At 38.2% G+C, this 19,436-nt stretch overlaps 1 protein-coding gene across 1 annotated transcript; it reads right to left on the bottom strand.

The window, feature by feature from the left end:
- Positions 1-1,139: 1,139 nt before the first annotated feature.
- Ca2 (carbonic anhydrase 2) lies at positions 1,140-18,038 on the bottom strand. Its single transcript, XM_076835615.1, has 7 exons — positions 17,374-18,038; positions 16,087-16,284; positions 8,244-8,362; positions 7,648-7,740; positions 6,586-6,648; positions 5,150-5,305; positions 1,140-1,877 (listed from the first exon to the last, which is right to left on the bottom strand). The coding sequence occupies exons 1-7, from the start codon at positions 17,405-17,407 to the stop codon at positions 1,758-1,760; spliced, it is 783 nt and encodes a 260-aa protein (XP_076691730.1). The 5' UTR covers positions 17,408-18,038; the 3' UTR covers positions 1,140-1,757.
- Positions 18,039-19,436: the final 1,398 nt, after the last annotated feature.

Below are 19,436 nucleotides of genomic sequence, written 5' to 3'. Positions count from 1 at the left end.
TGACCCAGACATCATCCATCTGGGCTTGTGTGAAAGTAGAAGAAATCTAGCCAGGCACGGTGGTGCTCACCTGTAATCCCAGGAGTTTGGAAGGCTAAGGCAGGAGGATTGCAAGTTCAAGGCCAGCCTCAGCAACTCAGCGAGATCCTGTCTCTAACTAAAATTTAAAAAGGAGCTAGGGATGTGGCTCAGTGGTTAAGTACCCCTGGGTTCAATCTCTATTATATAAAAAATAGCCTGAGCCAGATTAACTGAGATGATGCCCTTTACTGACAGTTTAGTTTCCCATCACCCTGCCACCAAGTGCAGGATGGTAGATGAGTGTGGTCCAAGAGAATGAGATGAACTTAGGGAGTACAGCGTTTCCACCCTGGGTATCATTCTCTCTTTATATCCAGGACCAGAGAGGTTAGGAAGAGCTGGGATTCAAAGCCAATCACTAAGCCCCTATATAAAATTCAGTATTCAAGCTTTAGGAGAGTAGATGAGAGTATAAATTAGTTCAGAAAATTCTTAAAGTAAGGGTTTTTTATCTTCTGAAGTGTAGAACCTGAGCTGTGTGTTAAACATGACAGTCTAGAATCATTCATTAACCAAGCATTCCAGGGTCAAAGACCCAGAGCTAAACCCCGTAGAGGATAAGAGTGAAAGATTTTTATTTCACTCATTCACCTTCTTCCTCTATGATAAAAATTTATCTTTTTTTTTTTCATTCCAGATTTCACTTGGATTCCCTTTTTAAATAAAATAGACTTTATTTTATTCCTCAGGAGCTCACAGGGATTCAGTGTATACACCCTTCCTTCCCTGCTCTACCTTGCTACATTTCATATCATCAGTTCTCCTTCCCTTGCAGCATTCATCCTCACAGGATTGTCATGAGGATTAGATGAGTAAGTGGTTGGCAAATAGTAAATGACCTCTGGGGTTTTTCTTAAAGGGGACTCCTTCAATTAGGAGTACACCAATTATGATGGCTCATTATTAATAATGAATTGATGTGGATTGTGAAACTAGACATCTGTTCCTCTCTAATTGCCCACTGCCATATGTGCAAAAAAAGTAACTCAAACAGAATTCTGAATTTTATTACAGAATATATCTAAAATACAATATTTGTTAATTTATAATATGTCATTTGAATGGAAATATACTTTGTACCACAACTATAACATTTTTTATAGATCGGACTTCTTTTACATCTCTAGAATTCAAAAATCACTAAATTACAACATGATTCATGTTTAAGATAACTTTGCTACAAATATATAAGAATTTTAAAAGTTTTTCCTTTAACATCTTAGAATCATGAACATGTATTTTATCTGATTTATATTACATAAAACTGTGACTATTTTACCTGATTTGCTTTCATTGGTCTCTGTATGGCTTTGCACTCAATCATCCCACTTTCCTATTTTTAAAAATAGCATTCCAACAAACAGTTGTGAGTTGAGTGTTCATCACCCTCTGTGCTGTGAACAAAGTCAAGGTGCTTCATTCACTCCTATCCCTTATATTAAATTCCTGTTATGGAAAGATGATACCTTAAGCAGAGAAGCACCCTACCACACACTTCTGCCAAGGGTGACACTTGGTCTAACTCTTCACATTTATTCAGTAAGCATGTCAAGTGAGAGATGAAGGGTCCAGAAAACCAGACACAAAGCAGCCAGGGTCCATATCACGAAGGTAGATTTGTGCTTAGCTAAAGGGAAACATCTGAGGATTGACTGTGTACCAGCTCTGGGACCATCTTATTTAAAGGAAGCTTTGATTTGTCTGTTCTTTAGTGGCTGAGCTGGTCGCCAGTTGTCCACCATCAGCTCTTCAGGTTCACCCTCGAAGTTGAAGTTAAGTTGACGGAATTTTGACATCTAAAAGACATAGAAAAAATTTTTTTAAAGTTTCACAATATTATTTACATATGTGCTTGTGTTAAATGTTGACATACATTCCCCAACATTTCAAGTACCTTCTATCAATGGCCAAACTCAATAGATACATAATCACACGTGGACTATGCATGTATGCTTTCATGTAACAAATCCATTCATAAAAATACCCAGAATCTAAGCTTGCTTTCTTATTCTCATTTTAAATCAAATAGCAAAGTCTATAAATCCATGCCTTTATTATATACAAAATACCAGTTCTCGATCCAAATTAAAATTTTGCTTTTTGCCCCAGGGAAGAAAAAGTACAACATCTGTACAATTAGATAAAAGGCCCAGGATCTGAAAACTCTGTGGGCTGAGTGACAGATAAGCTGGCATTCTGCTTAAATATATAGAAACACAAAAATGTATTTTCCCATGCTGGGATTTCAAGCCCTTGTCATGGTTGATTTTTATTCCCTTTTACACCTGTTTCAATTTCCTGGTTCAATGCTGTGACACAGGCAACAGTCAGACAATATCCCACCTTCTTTGAGGTTGTTTGAAAAGTGGAGTCCCCCTTCCCCTAAATGAAGAAAGATGGTTTGGGCAATGCAGAAGCACATGAACCAGTAGACTTTAACTTGATCTCTATGCAGTAATATATCTCCAATCATCCCCATGAAGTCAACACTGATATAGGCCATTACCTGTAAAGTATCTGACTACCTTACAGGTACTGCAATGCAAGGGAACTCTCTAAGGGCATCTAGGATTGTTTGACCACAACAGAATTCTACCAATATAAAAGAGTTAGAGTCAACCAGGTGTGGGGGCATACTCCTGTAATTCAGTGGCCCAGGAGGCTAAGAGGATCGTGAGTTCAAAACCAGCCTCAGCAATTTAAGGCCTTAAGCAATTCAGTGAGACCCTGTTTCTAAATACAATATAAAAAGAGCTGGGATGTGGCTCTGTGGTTAAGCATCCCTGGGTTCAATCCCAAATACCAATAAATAAATAAATAAATAAATAAAGAGTTAGCGTCTGCTTATAAAGTACAATTAAGTCAAAATTTTTTATCAATCCAGTGTAAGTGATGAATATTTCCTTTCTACCACTTAAATTATATTCTCACATTGATCAATTTGACTATTATTTTAGCAGCAGAGAGACAAAGCTTGAATAAAGCCAATCAAGGCAGCAGAATGTAGTAGGCCCTATTTTTATATTCCATACCTAACATCCATTCCCCCCAACACTGTACCATTGATAGATATCTGTCATTTCCCTTTAAGCCACTAAACTGACCATGGCAATCATGTTCCCTTCCTGAGGACTGGGTTAGAAGTGGGATGTGAAAGTTTTGCTAGGCTGTGAAGGCTTTTGAAGACAGGCTTCTCTGTTCCTAGGGAACCAACAGAAGAGTTGTTTCTTTCCTCCTTGAGGTGACTGTACCTGGATATGATGTTCAAAGTGCTTTTGCATCCACCAAGTTACTAATGGTCAAGGTAAGTAAAAAGGATCACAAAAAGAAAGAACCAGAGTTCTGGCTTACTTAATCTGAACATGACCCTTCTGTGTTATATGATATGAAGAATATCCTTACAATTGTTATTGTGCTAATACATGCAATATTTCTAGTTTAATATCACTTTCTACCTTAAAAGGCAATTCAGAGTACAAGGACTAATGGAGTCAGTTCAATAGCTTTTATCTCTCTGGGTACTTTTGTGTATGGGTGTGTGTGTACATAATAAATTCATTTGTCATAATAGCTATCAATGGCAGACTTTGGATCTTAAGCTTAATTGTTCTCAGTGAAGGAAAAAAAAGAATTTTCATGTTTTTAAATCATAACCCAGGCTAGGCACAGTGGTACACACCTGTAATCCCAGCAGCTTCTTGGGAGGCTGAGGCAGGAGGATCACAAGTTCAAAGCCAGCCTCGGCAATTTAACAAGATTCTAAGTAACTCAGTGAGACCCGTCTCCAAATAAAAACATAAAAAAGGGCTGGGGATGTGCTCAGTGGTTTAATGCCCCTGGGTTCAATTTCCAGTACCAAAATAATAATAATAATAAATAATAATAATAAACCATAACCCAAGCACTACATCTTCAAATAAGATGTGGCATTTTAATCTTTGCTTTTGCTACTACTTCTTGAGGGTTGCTCAAATGTATGACCACAAGGCCAATTTTCAAGTCATGCATATTATTTTTTGGCCCATTTTAATATACTACAAAGTAAGCTTCCAGTTAGATATAGATTTCCTCTAAAGAAAGCTAAAAAATATCTTTAGTATTCATAAGTTAATATTCTAAAGGAGAACACAAGAATACAGAGTCCTTGCTCCCAGACCTGATTTAACCACAAGCTAGGTGGGTGGAAAGTACTTCAATTTTCCTGAACCTCTGTTTTTCAACACATTCTAGACAGCAAAATGAGAAAGTCAGACAACACAACCTCTCTTGCACACTGCATATCTAAATTTCTACAATTCCAAAATTTTGTAGGCTTAAATCATACAACTATTCAAACACTTGTCATTTGCAAAGCTGCTCATTGCTGACTCTCTCCTTAAATTATTCATGATGCAACCTCTTGTGAATCCTAAGAAATGTCCATTTTCCACATTTATCTGTGGGCTATGTGACAGCCCAGGAAAAAATCCTTTTGTTTCCACTTCTGTGGATGCTCATCCCCGAGAAGCTGCATTAGTTCTTGAACATGACCATCTACACTGTATGGGTAATGTAAGAGTGTCTGTTCTGAGTCTCTGCAACAAGCCCCCTGAGTTTTGATAGATACTTTTTCTCCAAAGCATGACTTTCACCTTCCTTGGGATTCAGAAATCCATTCTTATATAAATGAAACTGCATAAGCTTCTACTTGAGTGAGCAGTGGGTTGGGAATTTTCACTCCTATCTGTGTAACCTTGAATCTCATTTTTTTTTTTTTTTGAGTCATTATTTCCTCATAGCTGATTTAAAAAAAAAAAAACCACATGCAATAATGAAAGATACTTTTCTCATTTAATCCTCACAATGAACCTTTAATTTTACAAACTAAACAAACTGTGCCTGGGGCCATGGCTAATAACAACAAATATTTGCTGAATGCTGATTACTTGCTGAGCAGTGCTGCAGATACTAGTTGCATGGCTAGAAGCAGCAGGAGGATCAAATCTGAGGACTGATTCCAAAGGCCAAACTCTTTCACCTCCACTAAACACTCAATGTCTCCAAGCAGACCTTTCTGTAGAAAACTGACCTGCTCACTGCTGACACTAATGGGTTCCTTGAGCACAATCCAGGTCACACATTCCAGAAGAGGAGGGGTGGTCAGCGAGCCAGGGTAGGTCCAGTAGTCCAGATTTTTAGGAAGGAGGCCACGAGGATCAAAGCCAGTGAAGTCGGAGCTCTTACCCTGCCAGGCAAACCCACAGGTTAATTTTGTCATGTGATCAGAACAGGAGGGCGAAAGGAGACTGCAAAAGATAAACAAATCTACTCCTCTGGAACAGCAAGAAACCTTTTTTTTTTTTTTTTTTTTAATACACTATTTCCAGATATGCTAGCAAACAAAGTGAAAAGAAATGAATAGAAAGCATTTGACTTGGACATATTGATTAGGCAGGTGTGAGCAAGAACTGATTATATTCACATGTCCATTTTTCATTTTGTCCTCTAACATAATCATAATCATTTATGTTTTCCATTAAGTCATTAGCTGATCACATCTGGTATTTTAAATGTGACTGGTGCCACAAAAATAATTTTTTTTTTAATTTTAGGTTTCAATAACAGAAATATATTATCCTTGAAGAGGGGGCCCTTGTCTTGCCATGCTATTTGACAGCCAGATCAGAACTAAAAAACTGTTTGGCTCTGGGCTGAATATCAATAGATGAAAGCAAGAAAGCTTTCCTGGAAGAGTGACAAGGTTGTTCAAAAAGATAAAACTATGTCCTATGAGAATAACTAAAGGGAACTAGAGATAATTATCCTAGGGTAGGTGAAAAGCCATGAGAGGAAACCCTAAGGTCATGTGGAAGAGGAGTCCGGTCCATAAGATATGATTCAAGGGGATTAGGCCAGGAGTGGACGTTGCACATTTCAGAAGATAGATGCTGTTTCAACTTGAGGATAAGCTTTATACAGCTGGGGCTGCCTCTGGTGATGGGCTTCCCATCACTGGGAGTGACTTTAGTGTTTAAGCAGATTCTCACTGACCTCAAACACAGCTCTGTTACAGAGAGGATTTAAACACAGGACGGATGAATTCAAAGAAGTCACAGAACATAAATCTCCAACAAGCATGACTTTGTTTGTCTTGTTCATCATTGTGTCTCCTGGATTAGCAAAGTGGACTGGCAATAGGAAGTACTCAACAAATATTTGCTATATGAATGAGTGGACAATTTGACCAGATGATCTTTCAGCCTCCTTGCAATCATGAGATTCTCCAATCCTTTCATCAGGATATTCAAATGACCGGAAGCAAGATTCAATAAAGGCAGTTTTAGAGCTCTAGTAGAATTAGGGTTAACTTTTTGCAGAAAGAAAATATGTAAGCAATATTTTACCTTCATTAACTGTTCACCCAAATACCACATGTCAATAAAACTGGATCAAAGGAAATTTCTAAAACCAATAAAGTACTGAAAAAAAGTACTCCCCAAAAAGCAGAAGAAAATTAAACTTTACCTTTGTTTTAATGGAATCCAGTATATCAAGGACTTTCTGAAGGCCTGGGTTAGCACTGCCAATCTATAGAGAAACACAAGGAGGAAGATAATATAACCAATTTGACGCTATAGCATTTTTAATTTGGGCAGCACTATCATAAAAGTTCTCTAAGAAGTGAAGCAAAATCTACCACTTCATACATGCCACAGTGATCTGTCAGTGTCTTAGCTAGAAGGCACTGACCTGCCTCTGCTTCTGCCCTATAGTTAACTCTGAAACAATCTTTTCAGGTGTCCCCAGTGACATTCAATTGCTACAGCAAAGCCTACCCTCAAGCGCTTTCCTTCCCTTGCCTCCTTTCGGGCTTTTACAACATCACCTTTCCTTCTTTATAAACAATCTCTTGTCCTTCAGCTTCCCCCATGCCCTAGCTTTGAGTCTCTGACTCCTCAGTAGTCAATGAATCCACCCCTTGCCACTGCCTTCAAGGCCATACATTTTATAATTTCTCAGGGTTATGTCCTAGAAGCTTCATCAGCTCCTGCTTCTTTGTGTTGTCCTGGGATGACTTCAAAAATACCTGCAGCTCCCCCCACCCTCAATATGATGTCAGAGCTGGGGAATTGCCAGTCCAGACAGTTTGACTCTCCTCTTTACAACTGGCCAGAGGGCAGCTCAACCTGTAAGGTCCCACTCACTGTTGCCTGAAATTCTCCAATACAGAGTCTCTGTCTTTGAGCCCTCCAGGACTCAGACTTACTTGAGTGTTGTCTATCATCAAACAATACTTTAGGGATCTTAGCTTAAGGTTAAATTAAAGCAAAACACATACCTACTAGTCATCTATAGTTGACTTCTTTCTGTTCTTCTAATTTCCAGGTAAATACTATCTAAACAACACTTTTGTCTTTCTGCCCTCCAGAAAGAAAAGATGGAGAGATGGAGGGAGAAGTAAGCCTGAAAACACTTCAGGGCCAAAGAAAGACATTTCCTCAGCTCTTTTGTAAAACACCTGTTGGAAATGTTCTGTCTGGTCAATCTTTCTTGAAAACAGGAAAAAGAACTGGGCCACCAACTAACCTTCAAAAAAATGCCCAAAACAGCCAGCCCATCAGGTTGTTCCACGGCTTTTCCAAAATCCTTATATTTGGTGTTCCAGTGAACCAAGTGAAGCTAAAGCCAGAGAAGACAAAAAAATCATAGTGAATGATTAACATGATAAAAGCCAGGAGACTTTAATCCAGTGATCATTTCTCCTTAACTAATAGTTACTAAAGAAAAATGGTGGATAATTTTAAATAAAAGCTTTTCCTTCATTTTCAATCTAATCATCTGCTACTTGGTAGAATAGCAAGTGATTTTATCAACAGCTCTAAGATGAAGACATGTTTTGAGAGAAGGCACAATTTTTTTTCAAGATTTATGCTAAAACAAATTCCTCCCATTTGAATTTATTTATTTATTTATTTATTTATTTTGTAAATGTTGTCCTTGGGGACACTAGAGAAAGCTTTTTAGCCTTAATTGTAATATTACAATTAAAGGTTATAAGAAGCAAACATGAATGGCCTTTGCAAAAGAAGTAGTTCACTTAGTGTGAGTTGAATTTACAAAATTGAGCTTTTAAGATTAATGCTAACTAGCCATTTACAACCTTTGTTGTTGCCATATCTTACCTCTGCAGCATACGTTGTTTTATCCACAGTGTGTTCAGAACCTTGTCCATCAGATGAGCCCCAGTGAAAGTGAAACTGAATCAATCTGTAGGTGCCATCGAGGGGTCCCCCTTTCAGCGCTGAAATTAAAATGCATGTGTATAATATATCTGTGCACACATACATACACATATGGACACATGCATACACACATACGTGCATACTCATACATCCACAATGAAACACACATTGCTAATATTACTTCGTGTGTGTTGGGTAAAGTATAGAAGCTCTTCATAATCTTTGCTTGCTGAGCACAGTGGTACCTCCTCCTGTGGGTTGATTTGAAATCACAGGTTCAGGTCCAGGGAGGAAAATTTAAGTGTAACTAATAATTCCTCTGTGCATCACTTAGGATGAAGAGCCCAGGCAGCTACTTGCCAACGGATTGGTCTGCTGCACACACATGAACACAGGGGACCTCGCTTCTGACACTACCCAGTGGCTGCCCTAGGACGTATTTTACGGAACTCTGACCCCAGTTAAGACCAGAATTTGTAAATTTATTAATATACATTCTATCAATCTTAACTTTATAAAATCTAATTCTCCTTACACTTCTGCTAACCTGTTTGTCCCCTTAAAATTTTAATGAACCTCTTTGACTTCATTTCCTCACCTATAAAATGGATATATTCATTTAGTTCTTCACTAATAATGTACACATCAACTTTTACATTCAGTGTTATATGCTTTGTTATCTCCAAGAACTTAAAAGTCTATAATAACTATACCCAGATTATACCATTCCTGGTATTAATTTAACTTTGTTCAGTAAAATCAGTACCAGAAACCACATTTTTAGATTGTATATATCTGTAGATAATTAACAAGTTGTGTCTTGAGAGAAGATTATAATAGTGAGAAATTGCTATAAAAAATTATTTGCTTATCTTATATGTATTAGTGGGATTTTATATATATATATAGATATATATAGATATATATATAGATATATATATTTACAAGTAACTTAGTTCTACAATTTATTTACCTAGTACTCAAATTAAAACAGCTGTTGCTTTAAATGTTTTTTATTAGCCTTCACTTTTAATTTCATAAAATAGTGAACTCAAATTTACTTTGGATTTTCAAGACAAAGGGACCCAGTCTGTACAATAAAGTTTGTTTGCTTCATTTCACTTAAATATGCTTAGATGGTAGCAACATCCATTCATCTATTCAAAGTAAAAGATGAAACTGGATGGAAGTTATTTAGGTACCATGGCTTTTCTATGGCTTTTGATATATTCAGGTTGCCAGCTTTGCTTTACAATAGGTTAGAAAAAATAAGAAGAATGAAAACAGAAAGAATGAATGATAAATGATGTTATGTTACAGATCTATTAAGAAACACAAATTTGAATGTATTCTGATAAAATTACATCCCTTGAAACAAAAAAGCAAATCATAAAAGTTTATATTTGTCTGATAATTCCATATGGAAAGAATAGCCTTAGCCCCAATATCAAGCTTTCTCTGAAACAGAAGAATCCCTTTTCTTTGTAAATAACATACCCTTAAAAATGAAATACATATTTATAAAATGTCTATACTGAAAATTCTTTTATAATAACTCTTTATGGAACAAATTGGCTGATTGTAAAAATCAGATGCCATTTGTAACATCATTAGTGCTACCAAGTGACAAAACAAATTAAATAAAACTATATTAAAGCATCTGAGATAACTGATCTTTCTAAATGTATTTCCTTTCCTCCTGTAGAGAATCATACCAGGATCTTAAATTTTAAAGAGAATAAAACTTACTGTTATTCTCTTTCTTGTAGGCCCTAAAATTGTGACCTAATTTACTTGTTTCATAGAACATTTATAATTAGGCAAGAGCTAGATATAAACTTTTATTTAAAAAGGCTTTGTGAACACCAGAAAAACAAGCAAAAAAAAAAAAAAAAGTGTTCTGTGTTCAATGATTAAATACATTCAGTGCTTATCAGTTTTCACCAGATACCTGGGTTTAGTCCCTGTTAAAAGAAAACTTATTATGCATTTAGAAGCCCACTGTAATTAGGAAGGGTTACTAAATCATTAAAATTTAATTACTACAAAAAGCAGTGGGTTTGATGTTCTTTACCTGGTTATTTCTCAGCAAATTCTGAGCAATGAGGTTAATCAATTATATAACTGAAAAACATTGTTATAATAATAAATCACCATAAATTCTTGATAAAGGTAGCATATATCTTTTTGAGAAACAGAATGACAACATTTTGGTTAAATATAGGAGATTATACTACAATCCAGACCTAGTTATTTATTTATTTAAATTGCTATATGATATTTTCTAAACTGTCCCAGCTTTTTAAAAAATACCTCTTTCTAATGCAAAAATATATTTTTTTAAAATGGTGAAAATTGCCAGGTATGGTGCCACAAAACTGTAATACCAGTGGCTCGGGAAGCTGAGGCAGGAGGATTGCAAGTTTAAGACCAGCCACAGCAATTTATTAAGGCCCTAAGCAACTTATCAAGACCCTGTCTCAAAATAAAAAAAAAATATTAAAAAGGGCTGGGGATGTGGCTCAATGGTTAAGCATCCCTGGGTTCAAGCCCTGGTAGAAAGGAAGGAAGGAAGGAAGGAAGGAAGGAAGGAAGGAAGGAAGGAAGGAAGGAAGGAAGGGGCGGGCAGAATTTACCGACTGTACATTTTTTTCTGTATAATCCAGCCAGAACAATGGAACTCTAAAAAGTGTATGATTTACTATATCACAGAAACATGTTCCATGAGGGATAGAGAGATATAGTGAGGCTTTCTATTGTTTTTTTCAAACTCCAAAAATGTAATTTAAATTCAAAAAACAACATCAAGGACTCCAATTTTAATTTTCATGATCAGCCATCAGTTAAATATTATATATGTATATATAATACAATATAAGCACTAAGTATAGCATTATAGAATGATCTATATTTATTACTTGAAAATTTTTATATTATTTGTTTTTGTTCAAAATAGGAGATTCAGTAATACTGAAATAAATCAGACTTCCCACAAAAATATAAACTTAAAATTTAGCATTTGGGGATATATTTCATCCTAATCACTATTACTTCTTAAGACACCTTCAAATAGCAAACTAAAGACCTTTAGTGTATGTCAATAATCTCTCTCAAATCCAAGAGCTAAGTAAACTACTCCCAATTATCCTTAGTTTAAAAACTAAAATATATGCAATTTTTTGTTAATAAAGCAAATCAATAATTGCACAGAAAACATAGCATTTCTAGGAGCTGAATAATCTCTGCAAATATCCTAACATTTTAAAATCATGCATTACTATATGTACTACTGATTAAATCATGCATGCTTAGCTTGTTGACAGTAGCCAATAATCCTAGGGCTCCATGAGAGGGCAGACAAATCCAGCAGAAAAATGCCCATATTTCAATTCTTTTCAATGAGATATTTAGCTGTCACTTTCAACTACATTAAGCAGTCAAAATTCAAAAAAAATGGAAGTTTAATTTAACTCATACAGCAATTGCACAGGAGTAAAACTGATACTGATAACATAATTAACTAGTACGCTTAAAAAGCTTTGGTCAGTTTTCCAGCTATTTAGGGTTCTGATCCCATTAACTGAGCACATGAAAAGCCCTTTCATTTCATTTCTGGTTGTTAAGGTTCCCTTTAATTTATGCTTGCTTGTGGAAGGAAAATTTTACAACTTCAAAAGCTAGTCCCTGAAAATCAAGCAGGATCCATGTACAAAGACCCATTATGTCATGCAGACAATGTTCTGCTTGAAAAGAATTCAGGTGAGCTTCCTTCCTTCTTTTTTCTTGAAATAAACAAATTTAAAAATTCCAATTTCAAAAATAAATACATAAAACAGAAATCAGGTGGGAGTTAAAAATAATCTGGCCCAATAATTCTGGCATTGGCTTTCAATTTTTGCCATAACTTTGCAAAAAAGCAGGACAGTTCTAAACTCATTAATATAAGTTAATAAGTTAGCAGGAGTAAATAATTTGACTAGTATTCTTTTCCACCAGGAAAAAAAAAAAAATCTGGCAATAAAACATCTCAAGCTGGAAGAGTTATTTTTTAATAACTTAAAAATTACCTAACAGGATTAGCAATTTTTCATTAATTCAAGGTGGTTTATTTAAAGGGGTTTAGAAAACTGAAGAGAACTTTAGCCTAAGCTTCCAGTAAAAGCCTATAATTCTGCCCTTATTTCCATCCTATTTTTTGTTAAAAAGAATTATCTCCAATATAAAAATAGCAATAAACTCAACCAGCTCAGTTCCTGACACCCAAGGACTTAACGTGTTATATTGTTACATTAGGACATATTAGAAAACCTAAATTTATGGGAAGTTCTAGAAGGCTAAAATCTTATCAAGGGAGGAGAAATGTAAATGAACTGAAGCATTTAAATGCAGAAAATAAGAGGTAAAGAATGTCTAAAAATATTAACACCATAAAGATCACTCCTAACTAAAGGGCTGTTAAATGGTTAATTTTTAAAACAATTAAGTGACCAAAATGAATGAATAATTTTTAAAGGTAAGTGTAAGAAAAGTATATTAGCTTTCCAAAACCTGGTATGTACAAACTAAACGTTAACTATGATTATCATTCAAATTCTATTTTTAAGAGATTGCCATTTAGTCTCTTCAGTAAACTAGGCAGGAGAAGACTTAGCAAGTTATTTAAACTCGAGCTTTCTGTTTCTTCATGTTTATTTTAAGTGGGTTGACTACAGGATCTCTACCATTTGTTCCAGCTTTGAGTCTAGAATTCTTTAGGAAATAAATAAAGTATAAAGGCTATTTTTCTTCATGGTATTGTTATTTTTTAATCAACCCTGTAGATGGATTTTCCATTTATATCAAATTTTAGTATATTCTGCATACTTGTTTAACCAAAATGACTGAAAGAGAAACATGGCAAAATTACAAAGGAGTCTTTCATGGCAAGAGAGAACAAGTCTTTGTGTGTTAGGGTGGGGGGTTACTGGGGATGGACCCCAGGGGTGCTCTACCCCTGAGCTACCTCCCCAGCCTTTTTTATTTTATTTTGAGACAGGGTCTCCCTAAGTTGCTCAGGCTGACCTTGAACTTGCATTCTCCTGCCTCTGCCTCCTGAGTTACAGGATTACAGGCACGTGACACCACTCCCAACTAAGTCTTTCTAATACTCATTGCTGACCCTTGTTTTTGTATAGATACTTTCTTGCCTTTCTAAAGTACATACTGTGTACTCTTCTTAGGTCCCCTGGTGTTTCCTAGTTCCCTTTGCCTGGAATCTCTCCCAAGACATCAAAATCCTTCAAGTCTCTACCTAAGACTATTTATTCCAAAAATTCCTGACTACTCAGACTCCTAAGCCTCCCTCATGTTTCCACAGTTCCTTGGAATACTGTCTTTTTGTATTTATCAAAGTAATTTTCAGTGTCTGTTGTTTCTGGGTCCTTCTATTTTAGGCAGCCTTAGCCCACACTGAGCTCTAGGGATGAGAAGAGGACCCAAGTACCCATCCTGCCTTCATGACACTTAGTTTATCAAGTGTTCAATCTATGTTACTAATCAATTTTTTTTTTTTTTTGTACAAGAACTGACTGGATAATACATGTGTCTCTAAAAACATGTGATAAAACCCCTACCTAATCCACTAGTTTGTATTATGTTTCATTATCTAAACATGGCCATTATTCCCTAGAAGAAATAGTTGAAAAACGTGATTAGGTCTAATCAGTTACTGCTTATGTAGAAATCCTTCAAAGGTTAAAATAAAATAAAATTCACAACTATATAACTTCATAAATAGAATCAGTACATATTTAAAATAATAAGTCAGATGTTTGGGAATATATAAAAAGAATTTTTAAACTATCAAGTGTAGGAAGTAACCCTAAATGGTATTAAATTAGGTTTCTTCAGAATTTTATCACAAGTGCAACAGCTACAGCAATTGCTTAATAATTGTTTGCTGAGGAACTGCTATGTGCCAGGCAGGGGCTAGGCGCTTCATACAAACTGTCCTATTTAATCTTTCCTTGGTGGCAGGAAATTTAAAAACCTTAATTTAAAAACCTTAAAACTTAGGGAAGGTATTATCCTTCCCCAAATCACTGAGATAGTTAGTGGCAGAGCTAGAATTCGAATCCAGGTCTGTTTGATCCCAATTGGCACTCACAGCCAATTTAACCATAGGCTAAAATCCATTTTCCAGTAATGCACACTACTGGAATAATTTATTTTCACAGTCTCCTTTGTAAGGAATATATAAAGAGCTACTTCATCTGGTTCCATTTGTTTCTTCATTGTTCAAAAAAATTAACTATGCAATTTCTATGTAGCATCCAATAAGGTAAATAGTTGGTTTGACATTGTATCTGTTGCCAATAATTATGGCCTTAAAAAAATAGTTGTCAGTTATGGACTAAAGTAGCTCATCTTTTTTGGCTTATATGACTAAACGTGAAACTTTATAGCATCCTTTATGTATATAATAGAAATCTTGAGACCATTGACCATACTATAAATATATGGTAGTTTTTACATGAAAAAGGAAACTGTTTTATGTTTAATCAGTTAAGCAGTGTTTCTTCCGAATGGGAGAAATTCTTGGGGAAAGCAAGAATTACTGGAGATGCATCATCAATGTATAGCCTCAACTTGATTTTAATCATAATGCCAGAAAGTGTGTGTGTATGTTTGCCTGTTTGTCTGTCTGTATGTCTGTGTCTGTGTATACTAAGAGAAGTATATAGGGAACATGTACATAGGTTGAAAACATTTCTCAAATGATCTCCACATTATATCTCATTAAATTGTCTTCCAGAATTACTGTTTTAGAAAGCCAAGTGTCCAAAGCTTTTTAAAAGAGGGGAAGATGAATGTTGTTTTTCAAAACTGAACTGAATATACTGTACAGCTACTAGAAAAGAATAGTCAACTTATTTGGTTTTAATTATATATATATAATACATTAGTATTGTAGACCATTACTCCAAAACTCACCTACCCCACTCCCATGTCATCACCAAACACGTGTTTGCAAGACTATTTCATTCAATGACCTTCAGAGGAAAACACTCAGGAAAATAGGGCACTGGCAATTAAATCAACCAGTGAGCAAGAAAAGCAGTTACTATGACTAAATGGGATTGTTCTCCTTTTTCTAAATAAAATACAAGACGCGCATTCAGTGGTATCCTGTAAATAGCTGTATTACATACAAATAACCTATGGTAATTGGATTTATGGGTAATGGGTCAGGTATGTTCACTAACTCTAATAAAACATCTTTGTAGAGTGAACTTCTAGATATAGACCAAGATAAACTGCCCCCTTTATTACACTAGCCCAAAGTAAGAAATATTCATAAATACAATGCTCTCCAAGAATTTTATTATTTAAAATTGTCCAGTTTCCATCACTTTTCTTATTGCTACTTTGAAAATAATGCACATGAACATAATGCATCAATTCCAAAGACAAACATTTTAGAATTAAACTTAAGTTATATTTTTGCAAATTTCATTGTTACTGATCTGATGAGGGTGGGGGGCTTCCTTTTTGTGACTTATCACAGGCAGATCACAGTTAATCTATGCCCTACACAGAAGCCAAGAATTTTAGAAAGGAGACTCAGGAAACTTCAAATTAATTAGCCTACTTCTTTGAGTCTGGGACCTAATGAAGCCTATTAGAGTGGCATCTTAGGGACTAAGACAAACTGTAGTATTAAAGAGTTTCCTATCACTGCTGGACTTCTTCCACTAAGGTGGGAATACAGCTACTAGATAAAGGGCACACTTTAAACACTAACCTGCAGTGTCCTGAGAGTCATCAAACTCCACGTTGAAAGAATGACCATTGTTGACGATCCTCCGAGAAGTCGGTTGCTCATAGCAAAGGCACAGAGGTTTCAGGGAAGGGTCATGCTTGGCTGTTTTGGTGTCAATGTTAACAGGGGACTGACGCTCTCCCTTGGCAATGGGGAAGTCCTTATGCCAATGTTCAGGTCCTGAAAGGTGAGAAGACACATGTGAATACCCCAAAAGACCCCCCCAGAAAGAGGCAAGGGTTCCAAAATCAATCTGTCCAGTTCCCATTTTGGTGGTACCACTAAATATTAGAAAAACCTTTGATAAAACAATCTATGCCTCAGTTTCCTCATTTGCAGAATGTGATAATAATATTATAAGTTTATCTTATAGATGTTGTGAGAATTAGAGTCAATACACATAAATCTTTTAGAGCAAAGAGCATCATATAAATATTAGCGATTTTCATAGTCATTTTACATCTCAGCAACTGAAATCAGCTTGTGGCTGGGATTTGGGATATGCCAGTTCACTCAAAGTATCCACACAGCGCCTGGTTCCTCCCTCTTGTCCTCGCACTGGATGAAAGGTCAGAGCCACTGCTCATGCACCCCTTCTTTAATAGTCAAGAGCCTCACAAGGGGAGCCCCCGCCCCCCGCTCACCTAAGACGCACCATTCGCATCATTGTCTTCCACCCGCTTGCTTAGGGCAACCCAGATCTATGGCCATGATAAATCCCGGATCTTGGTCACTGAACCCTTAGCATTGGAAGTCGAGAGATGAAGGGGAAAACTCGGGAATCAGAACAATGTATTCAAAGAAACTCCAGAAAATGCCCCGGGACAGTTGGTGCGGGGAATCTTAGCCACAGGTGGTGCTGAAGCAGACAGGATGGAAGAGGGGCTTAATTTCTCTGTGATCAACTAAAATTTTCCGTTACTACCCTTCCCCGCATCCTTCTAGTTCAGGCTAAAGGGTCCCAGCTCGGGACCCAGGAACGACTGTCCTCGGGTCCTACGGACGGGGGCCTCGCCTGCCTCTCCCGGGCCCTGCGCGCCGCCGGCGGACGCCGGGATTCCTCGACAGTGCGAAGGAGTTGGGGCGATGGGGGCAACGTGGGCGCAGGGGAGCCGCGGGCGAGGCTGGCGCCCGGGGCGCACCTGAGCCTCCCGCTCTCCGGAGCCTCCCGCGCTCCCCGCGGCCGCGGTAAACAGCAGGTGCGGGCGCTGCGGGGCCTGGGCAGGCATCCAGGATCGGGCCCCGGCGCCGCTAGTCGCCCGCACTCACCGTTGTGCTTGCCGTATCCCCAGTGATGGGACATGGTCGCGCCGGCGGTCGGGGCAAGGCAGGAGTTGGCGCCTGTCTAGCGGTGGCTGTTCGGGCGCCTGCACGGTGCGTGTCCGCGGGTCGCACTGCCACCGGCTTTTATAGGCTCCCGCCAACTTCGTGCTCGGGGGCGGCCCGGGGGAGGGGACCCTGGATGGACCTGAGCGACAGGGGAGGAGGTGACGGGCGGAGGTGATCTCCCAGTGCTCGGGGCGGGCTGGGCTGGCGAGGCGCCGGGGGCGGGGAAAACGCCCTCGCGGCGGGCGTCCGGCCGGGCTGGGGAGCTTCTGTCTCACCGCCCGGCTCCCCTCGGCCAGCGGCCCGGGCCCCGGGTTCCCGGGAGAGCCTCCGAGCTCTCGGTGCGCGGTGTCGGTGGTGGTGGCGGCGGCTCCCGGTTCCTCCGTCCAACCGGGGCTGCGGATCGTCTATGCGCACCCCATCCCCCTCCGGAGCACCGAGTCTGGCAGAGGCGCTGACAGCTGGGGACCCGGGCCCCGGGTGCCCTTCATCTTCTGTCCCCATTATGAGCGTATCCCAGGCGTTGGAGACTTGCGGTCCCGCCCCATCGGCCCGACTCGCGCGGGGTTTCAAACCGAGGGTTCATTCTCAGGTCTCCCGGGCCTGGGGCTGGCTAGGTTAGGAGCTTTGACCTTGGGGCAAATAGGGATACGGTCCTTGAGGCGTAGGGGAACGTACAGCTCAGGGTGTTGAGAACCAAGCGCCCTCTGCTGGACGGCTGTGGGATAAAGCGAGACGGGAACCGCGGTCTCCTGCCAGCGCGCCCGCAGGAGGCCTGGGATTGCATTTCCATGTAGCTCAGCAGGGCCTCACTTAAAGTGCTTATTTTCTTCTACTTTACTACTTCTTTTATTTAACAAATTAACTTTGGGGGAGGTGAATTCCTGGTTAAATACATATTGATTTAAAATCACCAAAACCTCAAAATACCACATTTTTTTTAAGGGAAAATCAGGTAAAAGAATGTCTTTCAGAGAGATGGAACTTTCTGGGGAATTTGTATCTGGCATACTTAGGAAATCACTCAGAATAATTTAATAAAAAGGGCATTTTTGAGGACAGGCACCATTATGATTTTCGTGAGCTGTAAGGCAGTTTGCATTAGTAGTTCTTTTCTTGTTTCTTTGACCTAAAACTGATTTTAAGAAAGCAGATTTTCCTGGACACTAAAACTATTGTGGGCCTGACGCCCTGTGATTAGTGTGCCCAATGGGAAAGTCTGGCCGTTTTAAATGGAGAAAGAATTCTATTTGCCACAAAAGACTTTGCCACAAAGATACAGAGGGGTGGGGGATTGGGGGGCCTGTTCTGTGGTCTCTGTGATCTTTGAGAGCATAGTATAAGAATTGAACTGAAGTAGGATGTCATTATTTGTGATTGTGTCAGCCTTAATATCACATTACTTATATTTAAAAATCTATATAAAATAAATGGATAAAGTATGACTGCAAATTTGTACAGTGTCGATGACAAAATCATTATCTATTATTTATTTCAGTCAGTTCTACCCACAAAGAAAAATGATTCCTTGTAGATTTCCTTGTTCTATCCTAAAACTATAAAATTGTATTCCTCTGCATAAGTGGGTCTTTTGGTTGATGTCACAGGGAGTTCTTAGGCTAAAGAGCATCAATGAATTTTTAAGACTTCTAGGACCATTACAAAATATAGTTCACAGAGAAGAACTTTTATTTTGACCCCTGTAGTTGCATAGTCTCTCTTGAGAGCCAGTGAAATAATTTTTTCTCCCTTGCATAATTTTAAAATACTTATTAGGTCAGAAGGAGAGGGACTCCTAGTTGCTGTGAGACTCTTCACTTCTTCCTAAGAATATGCCAGTGATAAATGCTGGGAGTTGAGCACAAAGCCCATGAATATCAAGTGGGCTCTAAAGATTCTGTAAAGGTAGCCAGGCTACTAAAGCAGCAGGAATCCTGGTCTTCATTTCCTGTGAATCTGGATTGCTGCTTTATTAATACATGGATGGAAGAGGAGCATATTTTGGT

This window comes from Callospermophilus lateralis, chromosome 16, assembly GCF_048772815.1.
Source record: "Callospermophilus lateralis isolate mCalLat2 chromosome 16, mCalLat2.hap1, whole genome shotgun sequence".
Lineage (NCBI taxonomy): Eukaryota > Metazoa > Chordata > Mammalia > Rodentia > Sciuridae > Callospermophilus > Callospermophilus lateralis.
The sequence above is the reverse complement of the archived record's forward strand: the minus strand, read 5'-3'. Positions and strand labels throughout refer to the sequence as shown.

Coding starts and splice junctions, on each gene's coding strand:
- Ca2 (XM_076835615.1), bottom strand. CDS start 17,407: ATGTCCCATCACTGGGGATACGGCAAGCACAACG. Junction 5,306..6,585: donor TGGATTCCATTAAAACAAAG/GTAAAGTTTAAT, acceptor TTTGCCTGGCAG/GGTAAGAGCTCCGACTTCAC. Junction 1,878..5,149: donor TTAGTGTCAGCAGTGAGCAG/GTCAGTTTTCTA, acceptor TATGTCTTTTAG/ATGTCAAAATTCCGTCAACT.